The 21,429-nt window shown below is 36.6% G+C and overlaps 1 protein-coding gene across 4 annotated transcripts in view; it reads left to right on the top strand.

Annotated features, from left to right (window-relative positions):
* ITGB6 (integrin subunit beta 6) overlaps positions 1-21,429 on the top strand; it is a 159,885-nt gene that overhangs the window by 68,892 nt on the left and 69,564 nt on the right. For all 4 annotated transcript variants that reach the window (XM_090280223.1, XM_090280214.1, XM_090280210.1 and 1 more), the window contains 6 exons: positions 378-457; positions 3,037-3,241; positions 3,838-4,084; positions 13,404-13,569; positions 14,804-14,965; positions 20,495-20,590. In XM_090280223.1, the coding sequence (XP_090136349.1) occupies positions 378-457; positions 3,037-3,241; positions 3,838-4,084; positions 13,404-13,569; positions 14,804-14,965; positions 20,495-20,590 (956 nt within the window). The remainder of the gene's footprint in view (positions 1-377; positions 458-3,036; positions 3,242-3,837; positions 4,085-13,403; positions 13,570-14,803; positions 14,966-20,494; positions 20,591-21,429) is intronic.

The following is a 21,429-nucleotide window of genomic DNA, read 5'->3' as shown; positions in this document are numbered from 1 at the left end:
TAAAAATAAAAATATAGTACATTTAAAGAGAGAAGCATTTTTATATGGGTGCAAATAATTTTTAAAAATTAAAGTGAATGATAATGAATGAGGACAATAAATATGATGATCCTATATTTGTGAACATGGAAATATTTTTATATTTTAAGAAAAAGAGAGTGATCATTTTTGGCTAATAAGACATACATATTTTCAAATATAAACTTGGATGTCAAATATAAACTCTGTGAATTGCTAACATTTTGAGGACTGACCTTTGAAGACAAAAAATAAACTTTGATATTGCTTCACTCAAGTCCTTTAAGAGCTGTAAGTGTGGAAAATGGAGTGACTGAGAGTGTGCTGAGTCCCTGATATCTTGCTGGGCTTACACGCAGGTGGCTGTGTCATGGGAGGTGCAGAAACCTGTGCAGACTGCTTGCTCGTGGGACCTCAGTGTGCCTGGTGTTCTCAGGAGGTAAAACAAATGGCCTCAACATGTTTGTAAAGACTGTGATTACATTTATGTTAATTCCATCAGTGATTGTTCTGATAGTGTCCAGCTTTCTATGGGGTTATAAAAGTGAAACAAATCTAGAAGGAAAAATGTATGCATTAGTAGATCAAAGTAGTCACCGATGGGATTACTTTCAAAAGCAATTTGCAGAGGGAGTGTATGTCAAACTGTTCCAAAAAATATTTAACTCAAGATCTTTTATTTAAACTGATTCCTCCTCTTATATTAAAACCATTTCTAACTGCTTACATGTCAAATGCCATCAGAGTCATGGAGAAGGTATTTTCTAAAGTTAAATATACATTTGACTTCAGTACCCTAGTTGTTTTCCATCTGGGAATCAGGACCCATTCTGAATCACTACTATGTTCTAAAAAAATGAATTGTAAACTTTACTGTTCAGGCATTATCTAGTTCTGTTAAATATTACATTTTTATGAGCTTGGTGACTATACCACAGTGACAAAGCCCAAAATAGACATTCCTTATATCATCAAAGGGACAAGTATGTGGAAGGACTGGGGAATGGATTACAAGCCAACCTGAGTCACTGCCCCCTGGAACACTAGAGAGAAACTTATAAATGATTCTTGGTAAGAAAAAGCTGCTTAGCTTTATATGGATTTAGAACACTTCTCTACTGAATCTCATAAATAGAACCTAAACACAAATCAAAACAAACTAATACCAAGTTCAGCAAAGACTGGTAGCATGCTCACAGGTAACAAACCTGGATGCCCAACTCACTAGGTTAGAACTGTTAAGACCCACCTCCCAACTTGACTGTGTATTTATGGAGGAAGACCTCACAGGGCAAAAACCCGGCTCGCTCCCCTACTGCTTTGACTGATGAGGCACAAACAAAAGTGCTATGCAAGGGAATTGTGCTTTTCTTCCTTTTTTCCTTAAATTATTGGGGTGATATTGGTTAATAAAATTATATGGGTCTCAGGGTACAATTTTATAACACATCGTCTATATATTGTATTGTGTGTTCACCACCCCAAGGCAAGTCTCTTCCATGAAAATTTATTCCTCCTTTACCCTCTTCTACCTCCCCCACCCTCCCTTCACCATAACTGTTTATTTTTGAGGTTCTTTTTTATTTTTTCCTTAATCCCTTTACCTTTTTCACTTAGCACCTGGAATTATACTTTTTTGAGCTCATGTGTCAAAAGTAGATTTGAGAATATACAAAGAGGGAAAAATTCATGTTATTTTTAATTGATTCCCTGAAAAAAATAATAGTAGTTTCATATCAGAGACATAAAAAAAAAAAATCAGCTAACAAAATGTTCACCTCTGGAATTTTTATTTCAATGCATCTTTTAGCACTCATTTAAGAGAGCTTCTTAAGTTACTACTGATTACTTGTGGATGATACTTGGTAGTCAGTTAATGTCAAATTTTAAGGCCAGATTATTCTAATGGTAGTAGTTGGATCAGTTGAGGCAGTTGGAGCAAAAAAGAAGATAGCCTTCTGCTTGGAGCAGATAGAAAAATAGCTTTTATGATTAACATCAGCTCCAATCCTTTGGCAAAGATGATAATTACAGGTGGTAACAGTGACATGTTGAGAAGGATTCTGAGTCTTGTCCAGCCACTGTTTACTTTGGATACATCATGGGAGTTAGTTTGCTGCAATTAGCCTGGTGCTGCAAATATGCACAGGTCTGACTGATATACAACACATTATAGCCTCAAAAATCAATTTCAGAAGAAATATAACTTTCCTAGTTAGTGAAAATAGCAAGTGGCTTAGAATTCTCAGGAATGGGAAAAACAATATGAGCGTTGGTCTGCTTCTTTCCAAGAATGAGAGTCAATGGCCTCAGGTCTGACTTTACTTAGAGCCTCACAAGCCTTAGAGTTGCCTTGTATATTAGGTAAGACAAGTATTTATCTCTCCACTCTATCTTCCCTTTCCCTGGGAATTGCAAAGTTGGAATTGCCACATTTCTGCCTGGAAACACTCATTTCCCTGCCTCATTCTACCCACATGAATCAGAGAGTACTAGGAAATTCCCAAGTGTTACACTGAAAAGCAGTCTCCTACACTATATTCTCTTTCATTTTGGTTCCCACTTCCAAATCTTGGAGAGAGTTCTAAAAGACCTTAAACTGAACACTTTAAGACACTGAGTTTAAAGTTCCCAGGAGGCTAGCATTAATGAAGTAATGCTGTAACGTAGGATGGCACATCCATGAATGAAACCAGGATGGAGAGCTAGATAAGGCAATGCAGGAATCCACAGAAAAGGCTGGATTTGGTACTAGACACACTGAGAACTTGGACAGTCCTAGGATTATTTTTTTAACACCACAAAACTGTTAGGTAAATTCAACTGAATACAATTAAAAGAAGAACACAATTTTTCTCAGAATTTTAATGGCAGACTTCTCTGGTTATTGTGCTATCAGGGGTATGATATTCTGAATATGACAAGCTGCCTGGCTAGAAGAGCAAACAAAGTAAAATTTTATCTTATGAATAAATACAGATTTGTCTTCTTTTTCTCTTTATTGTTTTTCTTTTTTAGAATTTTACCCTGCCATCTGGAGTTGGTGAAAGATGTGATATCCCAGCAAATCTTCTAGCTAAAGGATGTCAACTACATTTCATAGAAAACCCTGTCTCCCAAGTAGAAATACTTACAAATAAGCCTCTCAGTGTAGGCAGACAGAAAAATAGTTCTGACATTGTTCAGATTACACCTCAAAGCTTGATTCTTAAATTGAGACCAGGTATGTTATCATTTATATGAGCATTGAATCATGTAAATAAATAAATCTGATGTCACATGGTGATATCACTGTCCTGCTAATATATCTTGTACCACATATTACAATATCATTGATTATTATCACTCAGATTTCCCATTCTTAAGGAAACAGAGAATTGCTTTTCTTTATTCATATTAGTCATTTGCACTCCAAATGTGTTACTAAGAAAGCCTTTTCTAATAACCATTTGAATTGCTCAAATATTGTTAAGGTTTACCTCACACTTTTTCAAGAGTTTAACGTAGCTTTAAACTCCTTTTTATTTTGCTCTTTGTTTCTAAAACCATGTACAAAAATTCAGCTTATCTCCCATCTAAATGGATGCTAGTTCTCCCAAGGAGATATAAAATATCCTAACTCTTACCCCTTTCAGTAGCTCTAAACACACTGCTGAAAGATTTTCATGGGCTCATTCATTTATAAACTTGGCCACGTAGTTTATGAAATCATTAGTATCTTCAGTAAGTTTTTATTGAAATGAAATAGCCAGCTGGCCCAGTCACAAACAAGTCTCAATGCATATTTATGGATTCGCTTTTCCTGTGGGGTATTTGCAGGTGGTGAACAGACTCTGCAAGTGCAAGTCCGCCAGACTGAGGATTATCCTGTGGACTTGTATTACCTCATGGACCTCTCGGCCTCCATGGATGATGACCTCAACACAATCAAAGAGCTGGGCTCCCTGCTTTCCAAGGAGATGTCTAAATTAACCAGCAACTTTAGACTGGGCTTTGGCTCTTTTGTGGAAAAACCCGTCTCCCCTTTTATGAAAACAACACCAGAAGAAATCGCCAACCCTTGCAGGTAAGTAAATGATTCTCTGGCATCTTTGAACACTGATATTCCGTAGAGATAGCCCCCGCTCTGAGCTGCACTTGGCAGGAGCTCGCCAACTCCCTGGCATTTCCCCCCTGTCTGGTTCGATCTCAGCGGCTTTCTCAGTTGCCTGGATTGTTCTGAATCAAGGGGAAGTTATCTTACTACATGGTTCTAGCCTTGGGTCCTTGCAGCATCTGTCTCCCTGTGTAGGTCAAGATATGGTAAACTTGGCTTTGTGTTCTGCAGACAAGGGGACCGAGTCTTTCACTATAGGTTTCTCTGGCCTGTGCCCATCTCCAGCCCCTTTGAGGTCATCTATTCTAAATGACCACCACTTTCTGTGGTCATTTAATAGTAACCCACATTTTCTCAAAACATCTTTCTCCACTACAAAGACTTCTGCCAAAAATAACATGTTTTGCAGCTTCCTCTGACATACCGTGGAAAATGTGGATTTCCCTTACTGCTTGGGGAAGGCCTTTGTAGCCTTTGCTTCTACCTAATTCATTATGAAATTAGGCAGTGACTACATTATAACACACTGTAATCAACTATTAAAATCATATATTATTCAGGTGATGATGGTTGAAGGCAAATTGCATTGTGATGGTTTACCTGTATGGTCAATGACATGTTCTAAATAAAATTATTTAATATCTTTCTAATGATAAAGAGCTATTATTTGGTTAGTGCCAGGCCCTGTGCTGAAGGCTTTATATACATGGCTTCATTCAGTCTTAATAATAACAGCAAGTCAAAGCAGATTTTGTTATTTCTATTTGCAAGGGAAGTAACAGAGGCTCAGAGAGGTTAGGAATTTGCCCAAGGCCACATGACTAATTGGTGATCTGTATACTAAGATCTAGGTCAGTTCAAAACTGAGCCGTTTACTACCATAAATCTAGTATATATGAAATGACTTTCTAAACCTCCATTGACCTTTAGTACTTGGATACATCCAAGGTATCAATCCGTGTAAAAGACAAACATGTTTTATAATATCATTTTAAGACACTTAGGTGTGATTCTCTACTAGAATCTGACATAACCAAAAATATTTTGACCATGAAAGGAACTGAACTCATCACTGATTGTAACTCTTAGGAATTGTGTTTGCATGCAAGTATCAGAGATAGTGTCTGTCCCCCTGCTTTTTTTCTTTTCTTCTTTTTTTTTTTTTTTGAGGTATAATTGACATGTACTACAATGCACACATCAAAAATGTTCATTTTGATGAGTTTTGAAAATTGAATATACCAATATAATTACCCAAAATATGATATAGAACATTTTCATCACCTCAGAAAATTTCCCTTAGACCTCATTACCATCAGTTCTACTTCATCAGAGACAACCACTTTTTGATTTCTATAATTTAGATAGCTTTTGCCTATTTTTGGATTTCATATAAATGGAATAATGTAGTATATACCTTTCCATGTCTGCCTTCTTTTGTTCAAAATAATGTTTTTGAGATTCATCCATGATTTTGTGTTTATCTGCAGTTTGCTCCCTTTTGTTTCAAGTAATAATGCATCATATGGATTGAGCATACTTTGTTTATTCATTCTTCCATCGATGGACATTTGGGTTGTTTCCCACTTTTTTGGCTACCATAAAAAATGCTGTTATGATAATTTGCATATAAGTTTTTGTGTGGATAGATGGATTTTTTATTTCTCTTGAACAGATATCTAGAATTGGAATTGCTAAATTGTATAAGTATAATTTTAATTTTACAAGAAACTATCAAAGTATTTTCTGAAGTATAGGTACCATTTTACATTTCTATCAGCAACGTGTAAGGGTTTTAGTTACTTAAAATCCTTGCTAGTACTTGGTATTGTCTGTCTCCTTAGTTTTAGCCATTCTGATAAGCGTGTATCTCATTGTAGTTTTAATTTGCAGTTCCTTAGTGACAAATAATGTTGAGCATCTTTTCATGTGTTTATTTTCAATTCTTATATCTTATTTTGTGAAGTATCTTTTCAAATATTTTGCCCACTTTTAAAAATTAGATTGTTTGTCTTCTTAACATCCTATTGTATATGTTCTTTATATATTCTGGATATTCTTTGACAAATATATTTTGCAAATATTTTCACTCAGCCTGTGGATTGCATTTTTATTTTTTTAGCAATGACTTTGGTCAAACCAAAGTTTTAGTTTGAATTAAGTTCAATTTATCAATTTTTAATATCATAGTTTATTTTTTGTTCTAAAACATCCTTGCACACTCTAATGTCAAAAGATTCTTGCTATGTATTTTTTTTTCTAGAAGCTTTGTGGTTGAAGTTCTTACAGTGATGACTAAGACCTCAAAATATTTTTTTGTATTTGAGTGAGGGAAAAAGACCTAGGTTCAACTCTGTTTCCATGAAAATATGCAGCACTATTTGTTAAGCAAGATTTTTCTTTCCTCATTGAATTATCTTGATTCCTTTAATAAAGGGCAATAGACTGAGTATGTGTGAGTCTAACTCTGGACAGTCTGTTCTGTTCCTTTGAATACAGTCATGTAACCATGCCTTATAATCTTTATTACCATAGCTTTATAAAAAAAATCTTGAAATCTGGAGCATAAGTCCAACATTGTTGTTCTTTTGTTTTGACCATCCTAGATCCTTTGCATTTCCATAGTAATTTTAGAATTAGCTTGTCAATTTATTCAAAAATATGCTGGTATTTTTATTAGAATTGCATTGAAACCACAGGTCAATTTGGGAAGAATGGCATCTTAAAAATATTGACTATTCCAGTAATTACACATGACATAAATTTCCATTCATTTAGATCACTACATTTCTCCCAGCAATGTTTTGTCATTTTCAAGGTAGAGATCCTATGCATCTTTTGTTTAATTTATTGTTATGAACTTTTGAATGCCGTTGTTAATATTATTTTTTAAATTTTATTTTCTAATTATTTGTTGATAACATATAGAAATGCAATTGATTTTGCATATTTGCTTTATATACTGCAAACTTGAGAAATTTTCTCATTAGTTCTCATCTGATTTCTAATAGATTCCTTAGGATTTTCTATACAGATAATCATGTCATCTGTGAACAACAACTTTTTTCTCTCCAATATTTTTTCCTCTTCTTCTTCTTTTTATTTTCTTGCGTTATCATGCTGGCTAGGACATCTAGTATAATTTTAAATACAAATGAATAGAACTGGTGCTTTATCTTGCTTGTGATCTTAGGAAGAAAGTTTCAATATTTCATCATTAACTATGTTGTTAGTTATTGGTTTTTTGGATTTCTTTTATCAGATCAGGGAAGTTTCCTTCTATTCATTGTTTGTTAAGATTTTTAAAAAAATTATTAATGGATGTTGAATTTTATTTCCTCAATTTAAATATTTATGCCAGAAAATTTACACAACCCTTTATATTTGTGTCTCATTGGCAGGACTTAGTAACATGGCCATAGCTAGCTGCAAAGGAAGCATGTTGCTACCCCAAATAAAATCAGAATTCTGTTAGTAGAGAAGAAAAAAAAAGAATGGATGCTGAGTGGCATCAATCAATTTCTACAACACCAAACAAACAGATTTCTATAGAGATATAATGATTTGTATCCTCAAAAATGATATATAATAAATAGTAAGTTATGATTATTGTTATCCCCCTAACTGTTTAATATAAAAGCATTTCTAATGCTTCTGGTCTTTTTTCTTAAATCAGAGAATTTTGTTCCAGTCTAAAATTTGTATATATTATGTGTCTTTCTCCTGTAACAAGCTTCAGCAGAGTCTAGTGAGAGCAATTCTACCTAAGTTACAAAGTGCTAACTCTGCCCCAAGGGGTTTGTTTAAAACTATTGTTTTACCATAGGCCAGATAAGATGTAGAAACATAAAGTACAAAAGTGACTATGAGAAATAATAAGTATGGAATCTTACCAGAAAAAAAATTAAATTAACAAACTTGGGTGGTTCAGCTAGGCTGGCATTCCAGCATCTTGAATTAACAATATGATCCTGTTCTTAATCAGCTTCTAGAAAAAGAAAGCAGGCTGGACTTTTATAGCATTCATTTATACATTCATACATTCAACAACAACAACAAAAAATACTGAGCTCCAACTATGTACCAAGTATTGTGGTAGGCATGGGATCTCTGGGGAAAAAAGATCTGGGCCCAGTCCTCAAGAAGCTAAAATTCTCTGGGGAGCAGGCACATAGTGTAGTTTAGTGAAGAGATGAGCTTTGGGGTCAGCCCTGAAATAGGTCTTGATTCACTTACTCACTCCCACTGCCACCTTAAGTGAATCATTTCACCTCTCAGAGCTTCAGTTTGGAATAACAGTACTGATCACAAACAGTGGATATAAGGACTGGGTAAGGTAATGAATGGAAGCATTTGATACTGGGCTTGAACTTGAAGCTCTAAATAAATGGTAGCTAGTCTTAACAAGAGTACAATGAATGGGGACCTAAAGGAGGATTATATATTTGATCTCTTAAAAGGTCAATATTTTTTGATTTTCTAGAGTGTTTCTTTTATTCTTGTTTGCAAATTTACCATCAGTTAAGCTTATATATAAAGTTATTTTTTGCTGCAACCTATTTTTTCATTTCCTATTACATCCTTAATTCTCCTAGTTTCTTTGTCCAGATACCTTCCCCCACACATATATACACCAAGAACTCAAACACTAAACACAAAAGTCAATCCTTTGATCAATCTAAACCTTGTAATTATGGAATAAAAATCTTATTTAGTAGAAATAAGATGTAAGAGGAAAGAGCATGGAGTTTTTCAGACTTGGGTTTAAATTATAACCTTGGACAAAAACTTAGTCTCTTTGAACTCACTCTCTTCACCTATAAATGGAGATAATAATATTCACCTTTTAGGGCATTCATGAGAATTGAATGAGCTCAGAACATAACAAACACTCATAATAAGTATTAATTTTCTTCCTCTCATCAACACTTAGTATCTTTAATTATTTTTAATCTAGTGGTTCTCAAATGTTTTGATAGCAGAACTCTCTTACACTCCTAAATATTAAGACCTCCCCCAAGAGCTGTAGTCTATGTAGGTTATATTTATCAATATTCAACATATTAGAAAATAAAACTGAGAAAATTTAAGTCATTGGTTATTGATTATTTAACAATTATAATCAGAAATGCACTGTATATTACTATAGCACATCTTTACAAAAAATAACCATATTTTTCGCAAACAAAAATCAGCCAAAAGAATAACCCTGTTTTTACATTTTTACAAATCTCTTAGTACCTGGTTTAATAAAAGATGACTAGATTTACACTTGTTGCCATGTTTTGTTTTGTTTAGATTCCATGAGGAAAGTCAAACCTCACATATATAGCTAGAAAAAGGAGATGCATTTAACAGCTTTTTCTCATGAGTGCAGACATTCTTCTTTGACCCTACATTCAAACTAAACAAGAGGTAAAAGTTAGTTTCAGTATAGAATCTGAAACAATGTCAATGAACTTTTCATATTCTGTTACATTAAAAGTCATTGATTGGTCTGTCTTGCCCTTTGAATGACTTTTACTAATGTGTATGATTTTGTAATATAATGCTTTGGCCCTTTGGAAAACATTGCTTCACTGAGTTATGCAGATCTTCCAAATTTCATAATACATTATCAAAATATCACTTATCAGTAACACCATCAATATCATCAGGTAATTTCTGATGTATTGGGTAGCTATTAATCTCATGGGTGGCAGATGAAAATTTTCCAAGGTTCTAGTTTTTTAGCTACCTCAAATTTTATCTTTGGTAACAAATACAAATCATTGTTTTTCTTGAAGTGTCAGGCTCACTTTCCTCATTTTTTTGGTAAAGATTTTATTTATTTGTTTTTAGAGAGAGGGAAAGGGGAGGAGAAAGAGAGGGAAAGAAACATCAATTGGTTGCCTCTCCTATGAACCCCAAACGGGAACCAAACTGACAAGCCAGGCGTGTGCCCTGACCAGGAATCGAACTGGCAACATTTTACTTTGCAGGATGACACTTAACCACACCAGTCAGGGCTCACTTTTCTCATTTTTAAGAACATGTCTGCCAAATAACAGCTTGACTGTGCAGCGTTCCTTCAGGTGAAAATATTACTCTATAAAAAAGAGCCATTTCAGCCCAAGCAATCACAAAGTGCTTTTCCACTACAAATGTTGTATCTCAGTGTGCAGCAGAAATGCTGTATGCATATTTCTGATGGGGTCACACAGAAGTCTTTTTAAAAACTTGTTTTCAAGGGTGTATACTTAATAAAATTAATAACTTTTACTGCTCCATCAAGGACAATCAAGTAAAACTTGCATTTTAAAAATGATTATGGTAAATGCTTGCTGGCAAAAAATATAAAAGGGCAACTATACAGTTTTGTGCCTTGATCCATGCCAAGACACCGGCAGTTTTGCTCACTATGGCTTTTGCATCATCAGTGCAAATGTCAACACAGTATTCTCTTATTATTGTGAAAACAATTTGACCTTAAGGACTCTGAAGAGGTCTTAGAGATGGACCTCTGTGGGTCTGTGCACTAAACTTGTAAAAACCTGTTTTAATTTAATCTGTAATGCATTTTGGAGTTTGCAGAGGTGTATGTAGAAGACTCACTACATTATTTAATTACAGAAAAATTTCTGAAATTAATTTTCAGTAATAGAGAGATGTTCAAGTAAACTATGTTACATCTCATAACCATTAAAATTTGCCTTAGTTTTCTTATTTACACTTTTATATAAAACCCAAATTGTCTTCAGTCAACATACATTATTATTTTTATCAGGAGAAAATCATCTGATTCTAGAAATATCATTAGCCACATCTATGACCTGTCCTCAGGTTAGTGCTAGACTCTGTGTGAAGTGATTTATGTAAGAAGCAGTGCCAATGTTTAGTAAGCACATGCTCAGAAAAGCTCGTTGTGCTGTGTGTTTTGCACATTTTATCTCATTCAAGACTCACCACTATTCTGCTAGGTAGATGCTATCTGTGGTCAACTCTTTGGAGCTTCAATGAAAGTCCATGCAAGATATTAAAAATAAGAGAATAAGCTTGCCTTCTGAGAGCTAACGTTAAATGTATGAATCAGAAAGGAAATATGAAAAGTTCGCTAGAAGTGACAGACTGGCTCCTGGGCCCACCAGACCAGGTGATCTGTCATAGCTAAATGAATGAACATGCCTGCTTGGTTAGGGGAGTGTGAAGAAACGGGGGTCACAAATGCAAGTATGGGCCAATTCATCCAAGGGTCTTAGCCACAGCACTTAGAGTTTCTAGTCTCATGAGCTTTCATAGCTTTCCAAACTTTTATTAGCCAACCATAGGTTGGGGTAGAGCCAGGTATGACCAGGAACACCCATTCTGGAGATGGCTTTATTGAAACATCTCAAACTGTACCAGTCAGTGCTGGGGTCCTCCAATTCCCCTTGTTCTGAACCCTAAGGACATATCAGATTATGACTTGCTGTCTATGAAAGTCTACTGATAGTATGAAAACGACTAGCCTTGCAGACAGCAGCATTCTGTTCCCAGTAGAGTTTTATTACTCTGTGTGAATGAATCTATAGTCATTCTGATTTGTACATACAGTTGATCCTCATTATTCACAATACTCTTGTTGTATAGTCTCCTTAAACACTGAATTAGCAAATGATGAACCATTCCTCCTAGGGGAAACACAGGGTTGGGTTCCTGTGAGCCTCTGGTCATGTTTTCACCAACTAATTAATACATAATTCTGTTTTTAAAAAATACCCTATTTAATATAGATTGCTAATTCATTAACATTGAATTCATAGCCAACAGCCACTATAATTCATGCCAGGACAAAGCATATTAAATACACTTATATTCTCCATAAGGCACATCACAGCCTTCTTGCACTTAGGCACACTAGACAGCCCTTCAGCCTACACTTGAGGGCCATTCTAAACAGCACAGTCACCAACAAAAATACAAGGATGCAAAAATCATGGCACCAGAAGACCATGAAAAGAGCACCTATTTACAGTGTGAAAGCTAAAGCAAGACGGCAAAGCCCTGTTTGACCTCAGCTGGAAAAATGTGTATCAAGTGACTCAATTTTTTGTCGCATACTAGTAGTGCCTTTACATAAATGACTGAGAAAGTACTGAGAGTTGATTTGGGGGTTACACAGAAATTTTAGCAAGTAGGGGTGTTTGCAGATATGGAATTATGAATAATGAGGATTGACTGTAAACCTCAGGCAGACAAACCTGGTGGATGGGAACCTGACCCTGAAAAGGGTACTGGTTTATTCTGTTTTGACAAGACAGGCTTCTGATCCTGCAAAGCAGCTCTTGGGAGAGTCAGCCAGCTCTCTCCAGGCAGTACACCACAACCTCACTCAGAGCTACACTTTTTGTCTCTATTTCTACATCAGTGCTTCTCAAGCTTTAGAACAACATGAGTTGCTGAGCCCACCCCTAACATTTTTAACTCAGTAGGTCTGGAGCAGTGCCCCAGATTTTGCATTTATAACAAGTGATGATTATGCTACTGGTCCAGGGACTATGCTTTGAGAACCTCTGCTCTATACTGCTATCTCCATTCTACAAAACTCAGAGGGTTGAGTGACTTGCACCAAGCCTTATGCACAGCTACTAACTGGCTTTCAAAATAAGATGTGGCTGAATTTATGATCAGCTCTTTCTGCTCTACTGCAATATTGGGGGGGGGGCAGATATCCTAATATGACATATTTCCCATATGTAAACTGTTTTAAGTGGTGGTTTTATTCCTAGGCTGGTCCACAACTGTCTGTTCAGTCATAGTAGAGCCAATATCTAGAACCAAGAGCCCTGCTCTGGTTTTGGGGCCCTTGGCAGGCAGGGCTGGAAGTACAGGAGGGAATAGAGGAGGAAAAAGAAAGGTTTCACTCTCAGTTTTGCTACAGAGTGACTCATACTTGATGACAGCTTAGGATATCGGAAATGAAGAAAGTGTTGTCACCACATAAACTTAACGGTGGATTTGGGTTGAGAGGCCATAGGAGGTAGTGATTACACACACATGTACACACACACAGGAGTGGGCGTCTAATCACCTGATTATCTGTTATCTGAGCTTGAGCTGGTGTAAGACATGGTGAGCTCTAAGTGTTAGCTAATATAGTTAATTTGGAAGGGATGGGTGGGAGATGATAACAACCTGAGTGGTGAGACTCATAACGAAGTCACGGAGACAGGTACTTAAGAAAAACTTTATTTTCAATTAAGAAGATGTTGCCAGACTATTAGATCCATTAATATTTCATCAAGAATTTTTTCACATTTTACTCTTGCAGTAGTATTCCATACTTCTGCTTACCTACATTTGGATTCAAGCACATTTTGCCATTGACAAATGATGCTGAAAGATTCAACGAAATTGTGAAGAATCAGAAAATTTCTGCTAATATTGACACACCCGAAGGTGGATTTGATGCGATTATGCAAGCTGCTGTATGTAAGGTATGCTGAGGGGAAGACTGTTTTACTCTGATAGCACAAATTTCACATCTTATTACCACATCTACTGTGAAAAGCTTGGCTAACTTTATTTTTTCTTTAATTGCCATATTTCTACATTGAATATTTTTCTTAAAACAGAATTTCTGTAAATTTTTAAATTCAATCATGTTATAATGGGACAGTTTTATGCCTAATATTTGGATAACCTAATAAAATTGTAGAAGTATTGGGGAAATTTTACTATAACAAGTCATGTGTAATTAATTTTTAAAGAATTAAATCAGATTAATCAGTTCTTTATTTAATATTGGTAAAAAACATCAAAGGCAGAAATAATTTAAAAAGTAAAAATTTCCTGACAGTATAACTTTCTACATATGATTGGATATCCATTGTTTTGAACCAACAAAATGAGCATCCAAAGCCATGCTGTCCCTACAACAGTGCAAGAATACCACTCCTCCCTGATAGTCAGACACTCATCCATCCACAGGAATGATTCCTGTCTTCAGAGGACAGCTCTTCATGGAAAATATCAAGAAATAGACAGGGTTGAAGTTCCTAGAAGGTGGGAAAGCCAAGAAATTAGGGAAGGAAGAAAAAGAATATGATGGGATGGTGCAGCCAGGATGAGCTTTTGCCCAGCTAGTTCTGGACTAATGTTAATTAAAGGGGAAAGCTCTGCTAAGAAACAGCCAACAGACCATCTTAATTAGCAATACTATGGGGGTGATACTTTGATAAGCAGTTATTTTCCTTTTATTATGTTTATAATTTTTTAATGATACAGTAGAAAGATAGATATGTGCATAAATGTTAGGTGACAGTTTAATTAAACAGGCTTACTCAAGAGTCCATTTTGTGTTGCATTCTGACTAGTTTTGCTTCAGCCTGGATTTGGGATAATCTATGACCTCCCTCCCCTCATTTTTATGGTAAATTGAAACTGGAGAGTAAAAATAGCTACATAAAAGTTGGGATCAAGTAAATACTGATTGTAGTGGAACTATTTTCTCTGAAGCAGAAACCATTTGAGAATGTTATCCAGGAAAAAGCAAACATCACAGAATTTTGTGTTTTTACTACAGTAGTATTATCAACTCACAATAGAAGAAAAATGCTAAAATAGACCAGCAATATAATTTTATAATCTGAATGTGTCCAATAATTGATTCATTCTCGATAAATGCCTGCCTGTATCCAATACAATCCAAATGTTTCTTTCTCTCTGTAGGAAAAAATTGGCTGGCGGAACGATTCCCTCCATCTCCTGGTCTTTGTGAGTGATGCTGATTCTCATTTTGGAATGGACAGCAAGCTGGCAGGCATTGTCATTCCCAACGATGGGCTCTGTCACTTGGACAGCAAGAATGAATACTCCATGTCGACTGTCTTGGTGTGTAATCTACACCCTACACTGTTTTCAGGGCTGTAAGAAGGCAAATGAAGCAATGGTTGCCATAGTACACAGACAGAATAACCCACACTTGGTGAGAACAGTGTACATTTTCTGATTTGAGGTTAACGAATTGCCCTGTCTCAATCCTCGTCACCCTTAGAGGATCCCACAGGAGCACAGGTGGGTGGTGGGGCTATGTAAGAAGTTTGGATCTGCTGTAACACAAATGATCCCAAAGCCTCCCAACTTTTCAAAGAGCCAGCAGAAAGCAGAACACTTAGTTTGCTCTGTTCTCAAACACAGCCCCAGAAAAGAGGCTCAGACCAAAACCATAATCTCTTAGGAGATGCTATGAATAATGGTCCCAGTGCATGCTTCCTAAATAATGCCATGCTTTCATGGACCATTCGGCTGTGTGGGAAACAATTAGTCAAGTACTGCTTAGTTGGTGCTTATTAACATTTGGTGTATTTTTGTCATTTAAAAAAATACTGGTGACATGAAAGGAAAAGGCACTCGACTTCTATATAACAAGGTAAAATTTTCAAAGCTCTTTCAATGTACATTATTTCATTCAAGTCTCACCAGAATGTTGCATATCTAACTGCTCCCCTTGAACAGACCACGAGGCTGCCATGTTTGTGCTTGTCTTAATCCCTCTGTCTGGAATGCCCTTCCCTCCTGGGCTGCTGAGAAACTCTGAATTATTCTTCAAAACCCAGGTCAATCATGCCTGCTCCCAGGGGGCCCTTTTTTATCTCTACTGGGCCAGGTAGTGATCATCTCTCCTCTTGCTCTCATATGTCTTCTTGCCCATTGCTGTGTGAAAATGTGTTTGTTCATGTCTACTTCTCGAATGTGTGTTCCTTGGGGCCAGGAGTGCCTGGAACAGAGAGGTCACAGACTACTTGATGAAATAGAGTTGAATTATGAAGCAGCAACCTGGGAAGGTTATATTGTCCCCACTTAATACCTGGAAAGATATGGTACAGAGATTTTAAGTGACTTCTTAAAGTAACAATACTATAATAGTGCATGTAGGAAAAGAAAGAGAGGGAGAGAGGGAAGAGAAAGAGAAAGTGAAAGAGAAAAAGAAAAAGTGAAAGAGAAAGAGAAAAATGAGAAAGAGAAAGAGAAAGAGAAAAAATTCTAACATTGGATTGGAAAAAAAAAAAAAACTATTCTCCAAAACAAGAATTCAGTGAGATAATGTACATAAATGCTTAATACAATGCCGCCAATTAGTTTTTAAAAATATAATGGTTCATAAATTATCTGCATCCATTCCTTGCCTATTTTTCTAAACTTTAACATGAATGTTCTCCTATAACTTTTGATTAATAGTATTTCCCAAATTTATTTAATTATATAAACTGCCTTTCCAGGACTTCCAGTCAGGATGGTAGTGTAGACATACATGATTCACCTCTTTGCACAACCACATCAAAATTACAACTAAAATATAGAACAACCATCATTTAGAACTGTCAGAAATTGAGTAGAATGTAAGTCTGACAACTACAGAATTAAAGAAACCACATCCATCCAGACTGGTAGGAGGAGCACAGATGCAGAATGGACTGGCCCCACACCCATGTGTGGTGGATAAAAATTCAGGAGGGATGTCTCAGGAGTGAGGAGTCCCAGCCCTGCCCCCAGCAATGCCCTCTCCCCCTCAGCCCAGGGTTCCAGGGCCAGGAAGGTAAGTCCTCACAACTTCTAGTGGCAAAAGCCATAAGGGATTGAGTCAGTGGAAGACATTGCTGGACCCCCAAGCATTTACTCTTAAAGCACCCACACACGGACTCACCTACTCACCACTCCTTCTGAGCTCCAGCACCAGGGTAGCAGCTTGAAAGGCTTCAGTGATATACAGGGAGAAACTGAAGTGTCTGGCATCAAGACCAGCAAAAGTCATTGTCCCTCCCTCCATAGAACCACCAATTGGGTGCCATATCTGAGACTCCATCAACACTGTTTGACCCACTTTGGAGATACCCGGAGACTCTGCCACACCTAACTTTTGGGCCCACCCAAGCTGCTTTTCCATATGAGTGGCTGGTCTTGGCTCATGCTTCACAGCTTCTTAACTCCCATCAAACAAGCAACAGCTGCCCTCGGTGAGCTCAAGGCCCTGTACTACCAGCAGCCAGCTAGATTTATAGCTTGGCTTCACCTGGGAATCTCCAACCCCAGCACAAGCAGTAGCCATCTCAGATCACTTTATAGCTCAGGCAGGCTGCTCTGGGCAAAACACAGGTAGGGGTTGACCTTGGCCTGCACCATCCAGAAAACCCCAGGGCCAGTGCACCCAGTGGACAGCTACAGACCATGTCAAACCACCACCACCCTGCCACTGCACAGCTGGTCCTCCACGGAAGGCGGATGTTGATGGTCAGAGGTTACAGCCAGTCCTTGCCACTGACTGGCCTGGGTAAATCCCTCCCATTGGTTTTCCAACAGCAACCAAGGCTCAACTACAAGAGGAGGGTGTACTCAGCCCACACAAAAGGCATACCTCGAGTACCCAGCTTGGGTGTAGGGGAAGCTGTGCCACTGGACCCTACAGGACACTTACTACATTAGGACACACTACTAAGACAGGGAGTCATAGAAGCTCTACCTAATACATAGAAACAAACACAGGGAGGCTGCCAAAATGAAGAGACAAAGCAACATGGCCCAAATCAAGGAACAGAACAAAACTCCAGAAAATGAGCTAAACAAAATGGAGATAAGCAAACTATCAGATACAGAGTTCAAAACATTTGTTATAAGGATATTCAAAGAACTCAGTTAGGACCTCAACAGCATAAAAATGACCCTGTCAGAAATGAAGATACACTAATTGAAATAAGGAACAATTTACAGGGAAATAACAGTAGAGAGGATGAAGCCAAAAATCAAATCAATGATTTGGAACCTAAGAAACCAAAGAACTACCAATCAGAACAAGAATCCAAAAAATAATTAGGATAGTATAAGCAGTCTCTGGGACAACTTCAAGAGGTCCAAAATTCGCATCATAGGGGTGCCAGAAGAAGGAAAAAAAAAAAGAACAAGAACTTGAAAATCTATCTGAAAAAATAGTGAAAAAAAACTCCCCTAACTTGATGAAGGAAATAGACATGCAAAACCAGGAAACACAGAGAGTCCTAAACAAGATGGACACAAAGAGGCCCACTCCAAGATACATCGTAATCAAAATGCCAAAGGTTAAAGATGAAGAGAGAATCTTAAAAGCAGCAAGAGAAAAAGAAGTTAGTTACCTAGAGGGGAGTTCCCTTAAGACTGTCAGCTAATTTCTTAAATGGAACTTTGCAGGCTAGAAGAAATTGACAAGAAATATTCAAAGTCATGAAAAACAAGGACCTACAGCCAAAATTGCTGTACCCAGCAAAACTATTATTTGGAATTGAAGAGCAGATAAAGAGCTTTCCAGACAAGAAAAAAACTAAAGGAGTTTGTCATCACTGAAGCATTATTATATGAAATTTAAAGGGACTTATTTAAGAAAAAGAAGATCAAAACTATGAACTATGAAATGGCAATAAATATGTATCTATCAACAATTGAATCAAAAAAGCAAACTAACCAAACAAGTAGAATGGAGACAGAATCATGGATATGGAGAACATTTTGATGGTTGCCAAATGGGAGGGGGGTGTGGGAGAATGGGTAAAGAAGCAAGGGGATTAAGAAATACAAATAGGTAGTTACAGAATAGGCATGAAGACGTAAAGAACAGTATAGGAAAAGGAGTAGTCAAAGAACTTATAGCCATGACCCATGAACATGAACAATGGTGAGGGTGATTACCTGAGGGAATAGGGGGTGCTGGGTGGAGGGGTGCAAAGGGGGAAAAATCAGGATAACTATAATAGCATTATCAATGAAATAAAATTTTAAAATAAGTAAATAAAATGCCTTTCCATATTATAAGATCAATGAGGGTGGCCACATATTGTCTTTTAGCCAACAAGGAACAAGAAATTGTAAGAAATGCATCACTCTTATTTTTGTTATTATTCAAATGCTCCTTAATGAATATCTTTGAAAAAGCAGGACCATAGAAGCAAACACTACCTATTGCTTAATATGACCTTTTCATCTACTAAATATTTAATTCATCCTTGCTGAGTTTCTACAAATGCACAGAAGCCATGAGCTATTTCCATGCCTGCCTATAACATAGCCCCCTGGGCCCTTTGAGCACTTTGTATGCACTCAACATTGGCCAGGTTCCTAGGGTCACAAAATAATAAGACATGGTCACGGTCCTTGAGGGACTTACAAGATAATTGTGGGAACTAACCAAACTGATGTGGATCAAATAGAAAACTACACTTGCCCACCTGTTAACAGCTACATGGTATGATTCTGGCTACACATATCCAGCAGTTGAAAGATTTAAGAACATGTGGAGATAAAGAGAGGTCAGCATTGGAGGAATACTTGCTTAAGGGTGAAGGATGCTTGGTGTTTGGGAACTTGAACAGCAGAGAATATTAAAAATGTCAGATTGAGGAAGGTTTTTATTATCTGGGTTTTACCAGTATCTACTAATAAAAATCCAAATGGCATGAAAAGTATGTATTACACAGCCAGGTTTTCAGTTGGGCCATTTGCCTAAAGTACTGAGAATATGTGAACACACCACATTAGTATACACTAGGCTGATTTCAGACATCATTGATAATGTCTTAGTTTAATTGTTTGCAGGCACAACTTTCATTTAAGTTTCCTCTTTGTATGTTAACCACATTTGGATTCATATAAGAGGCAATGTACTGTGTGTTTTTCTGCCTTAGAAAATAAAGACTATCTTCAGATTTGATGATAAATGACTTTTTTATTTTTTAAAGTATCCATATCACTTGGGAGTGATGTGTCAATGGAACAGAAGTACAATGTGTTTTCAACTGTCCTATAAAAATATTGCAGGATCCCATAAAACTGCTTAGTGACATCAAAGAGGAAATAAGACCAAACTCAAGAATGGTACAGGAGTGTCTCAAATCAGATAGGAATAGTAGTGCGTCATTCATCAGTAGGCGGCCCCTTCCTCAGCCTTCACGCTACCTCATTCAATTCCAGTACCAGTTTCAGAGCTACAAGAGTCACCTAGTCATATCCATCATAGTCTAAACTACTCCTTCCTCTGCTTTAACATCCCCTCTAACTTGAGCTTGCTGGCAAATGGCACTTAGAAGAGGAAAATAAAAATATTACCAATCGTTAAATAAATTTCAGGTGATCTCCTTAGAAGAACAGAGCATAAATACAGTACACCACATTGACAGCACTGACTCTTAGGAAATAAGGAGATTTACAAGATTGAGGAAACAATTATTAAACCAATTAAGTAAATAATTTCTGTTGTGTATTTGTTTACTTAGAGTGGTAGACATAATAATGTCTATGAGCATTGAAATGCCAAACTCATTAAGATATTTTTGAAAGAAACATTCTTTACTTTGCATGTTTTTGTTAAGATGATACTTAAAATCTATATGTTAATTTTAGGAATATCCCACAATTGGACAACTCATTGATAAACTGGTGCAAAATAATGTGCTACTGATCTTTGCCGTAACCAAAGAGCAAGTCCATTTATATGAGGTAAGCAAACAATTTCAGAAATTCCTTCAGGGAGACTATTCAACATGAAACTTCAACATTAACTCTGTGAGTTTAATGCATGAGAAAATCATTAGAAAATCATTAACATGTGCCAAATATACTGGGAACTTGGCAAAGTGGACTCAGTTACTGTTTACAATTTAAATTATAAACATGGAGGTGCAGAGAAGGGTCAAGGGCAGTTATGGTGGGACAAGGAAGAAGGAGTTATGGAAATGAAAAGGTGAGTAGAAAGAGAGAACCAATAAACATAGGACCACATACCTAATGGAAAAGTAGTCTATCTTTCCTTGAACATTTCATCTGATAAGGAAGAAGTCAACAGAAAGCTGAGAAAACTATGAGAATAGAGGGGGAGGGGAGAATTGAATTTAAATTCTCTGACATTTTCAAATTAGATACATAAAAAATATGTAAGTAGTAATACAATTTAAGCAAGTTATTGAGAAGTGAAAATTGAAAGAAAACTTGTTAAATTGGGCCAAAAAATAATTTCCCCCTTAAAGCAACTGAATTTGCAGTTGAAGTTTGGGGATGTTAGCACCAACTGCAGGAAAAATAATGGTGTCATTAGATGAAATAATGTTTGATAACCAATGCATAAACTGTAAAATGCATATGCAAACACAAAAGGGTTCCGTGGTTTCTTTTCAGCCTAAAAAAAAAAACAATATGTCAAAATGCCATGAAATGAATTAGTAGCAAATGATCTATTTCTAATGGACAATGTCACAGAAAAATAAGGAGTCCCTAGCCTGGGCCTTTGAAAATGTAAAGAAAATAGGTGTACAGTAAAGTCTCTGACTTTTTTGCAGAAA

Source organism: Furipterus horrens, unplaced genomic scaffold (assembly GCF_987537825.1).
Source record: "Furipterus horrens unplaced genomic scaffold, mFurHor1.1.pri manual_scaffold_1, whole genome shotgun sequence".
Taxonomy (NCBI): domain Eukaryota; kingdom Metazoa; phylum Chordata; class Mammalia; order Chiroptera; family Furipteridae; genus Furipterus; species Furipterus horrens.
This window is presented reverse-complemented; position numbering and strand designations above follow the sequence as displayed.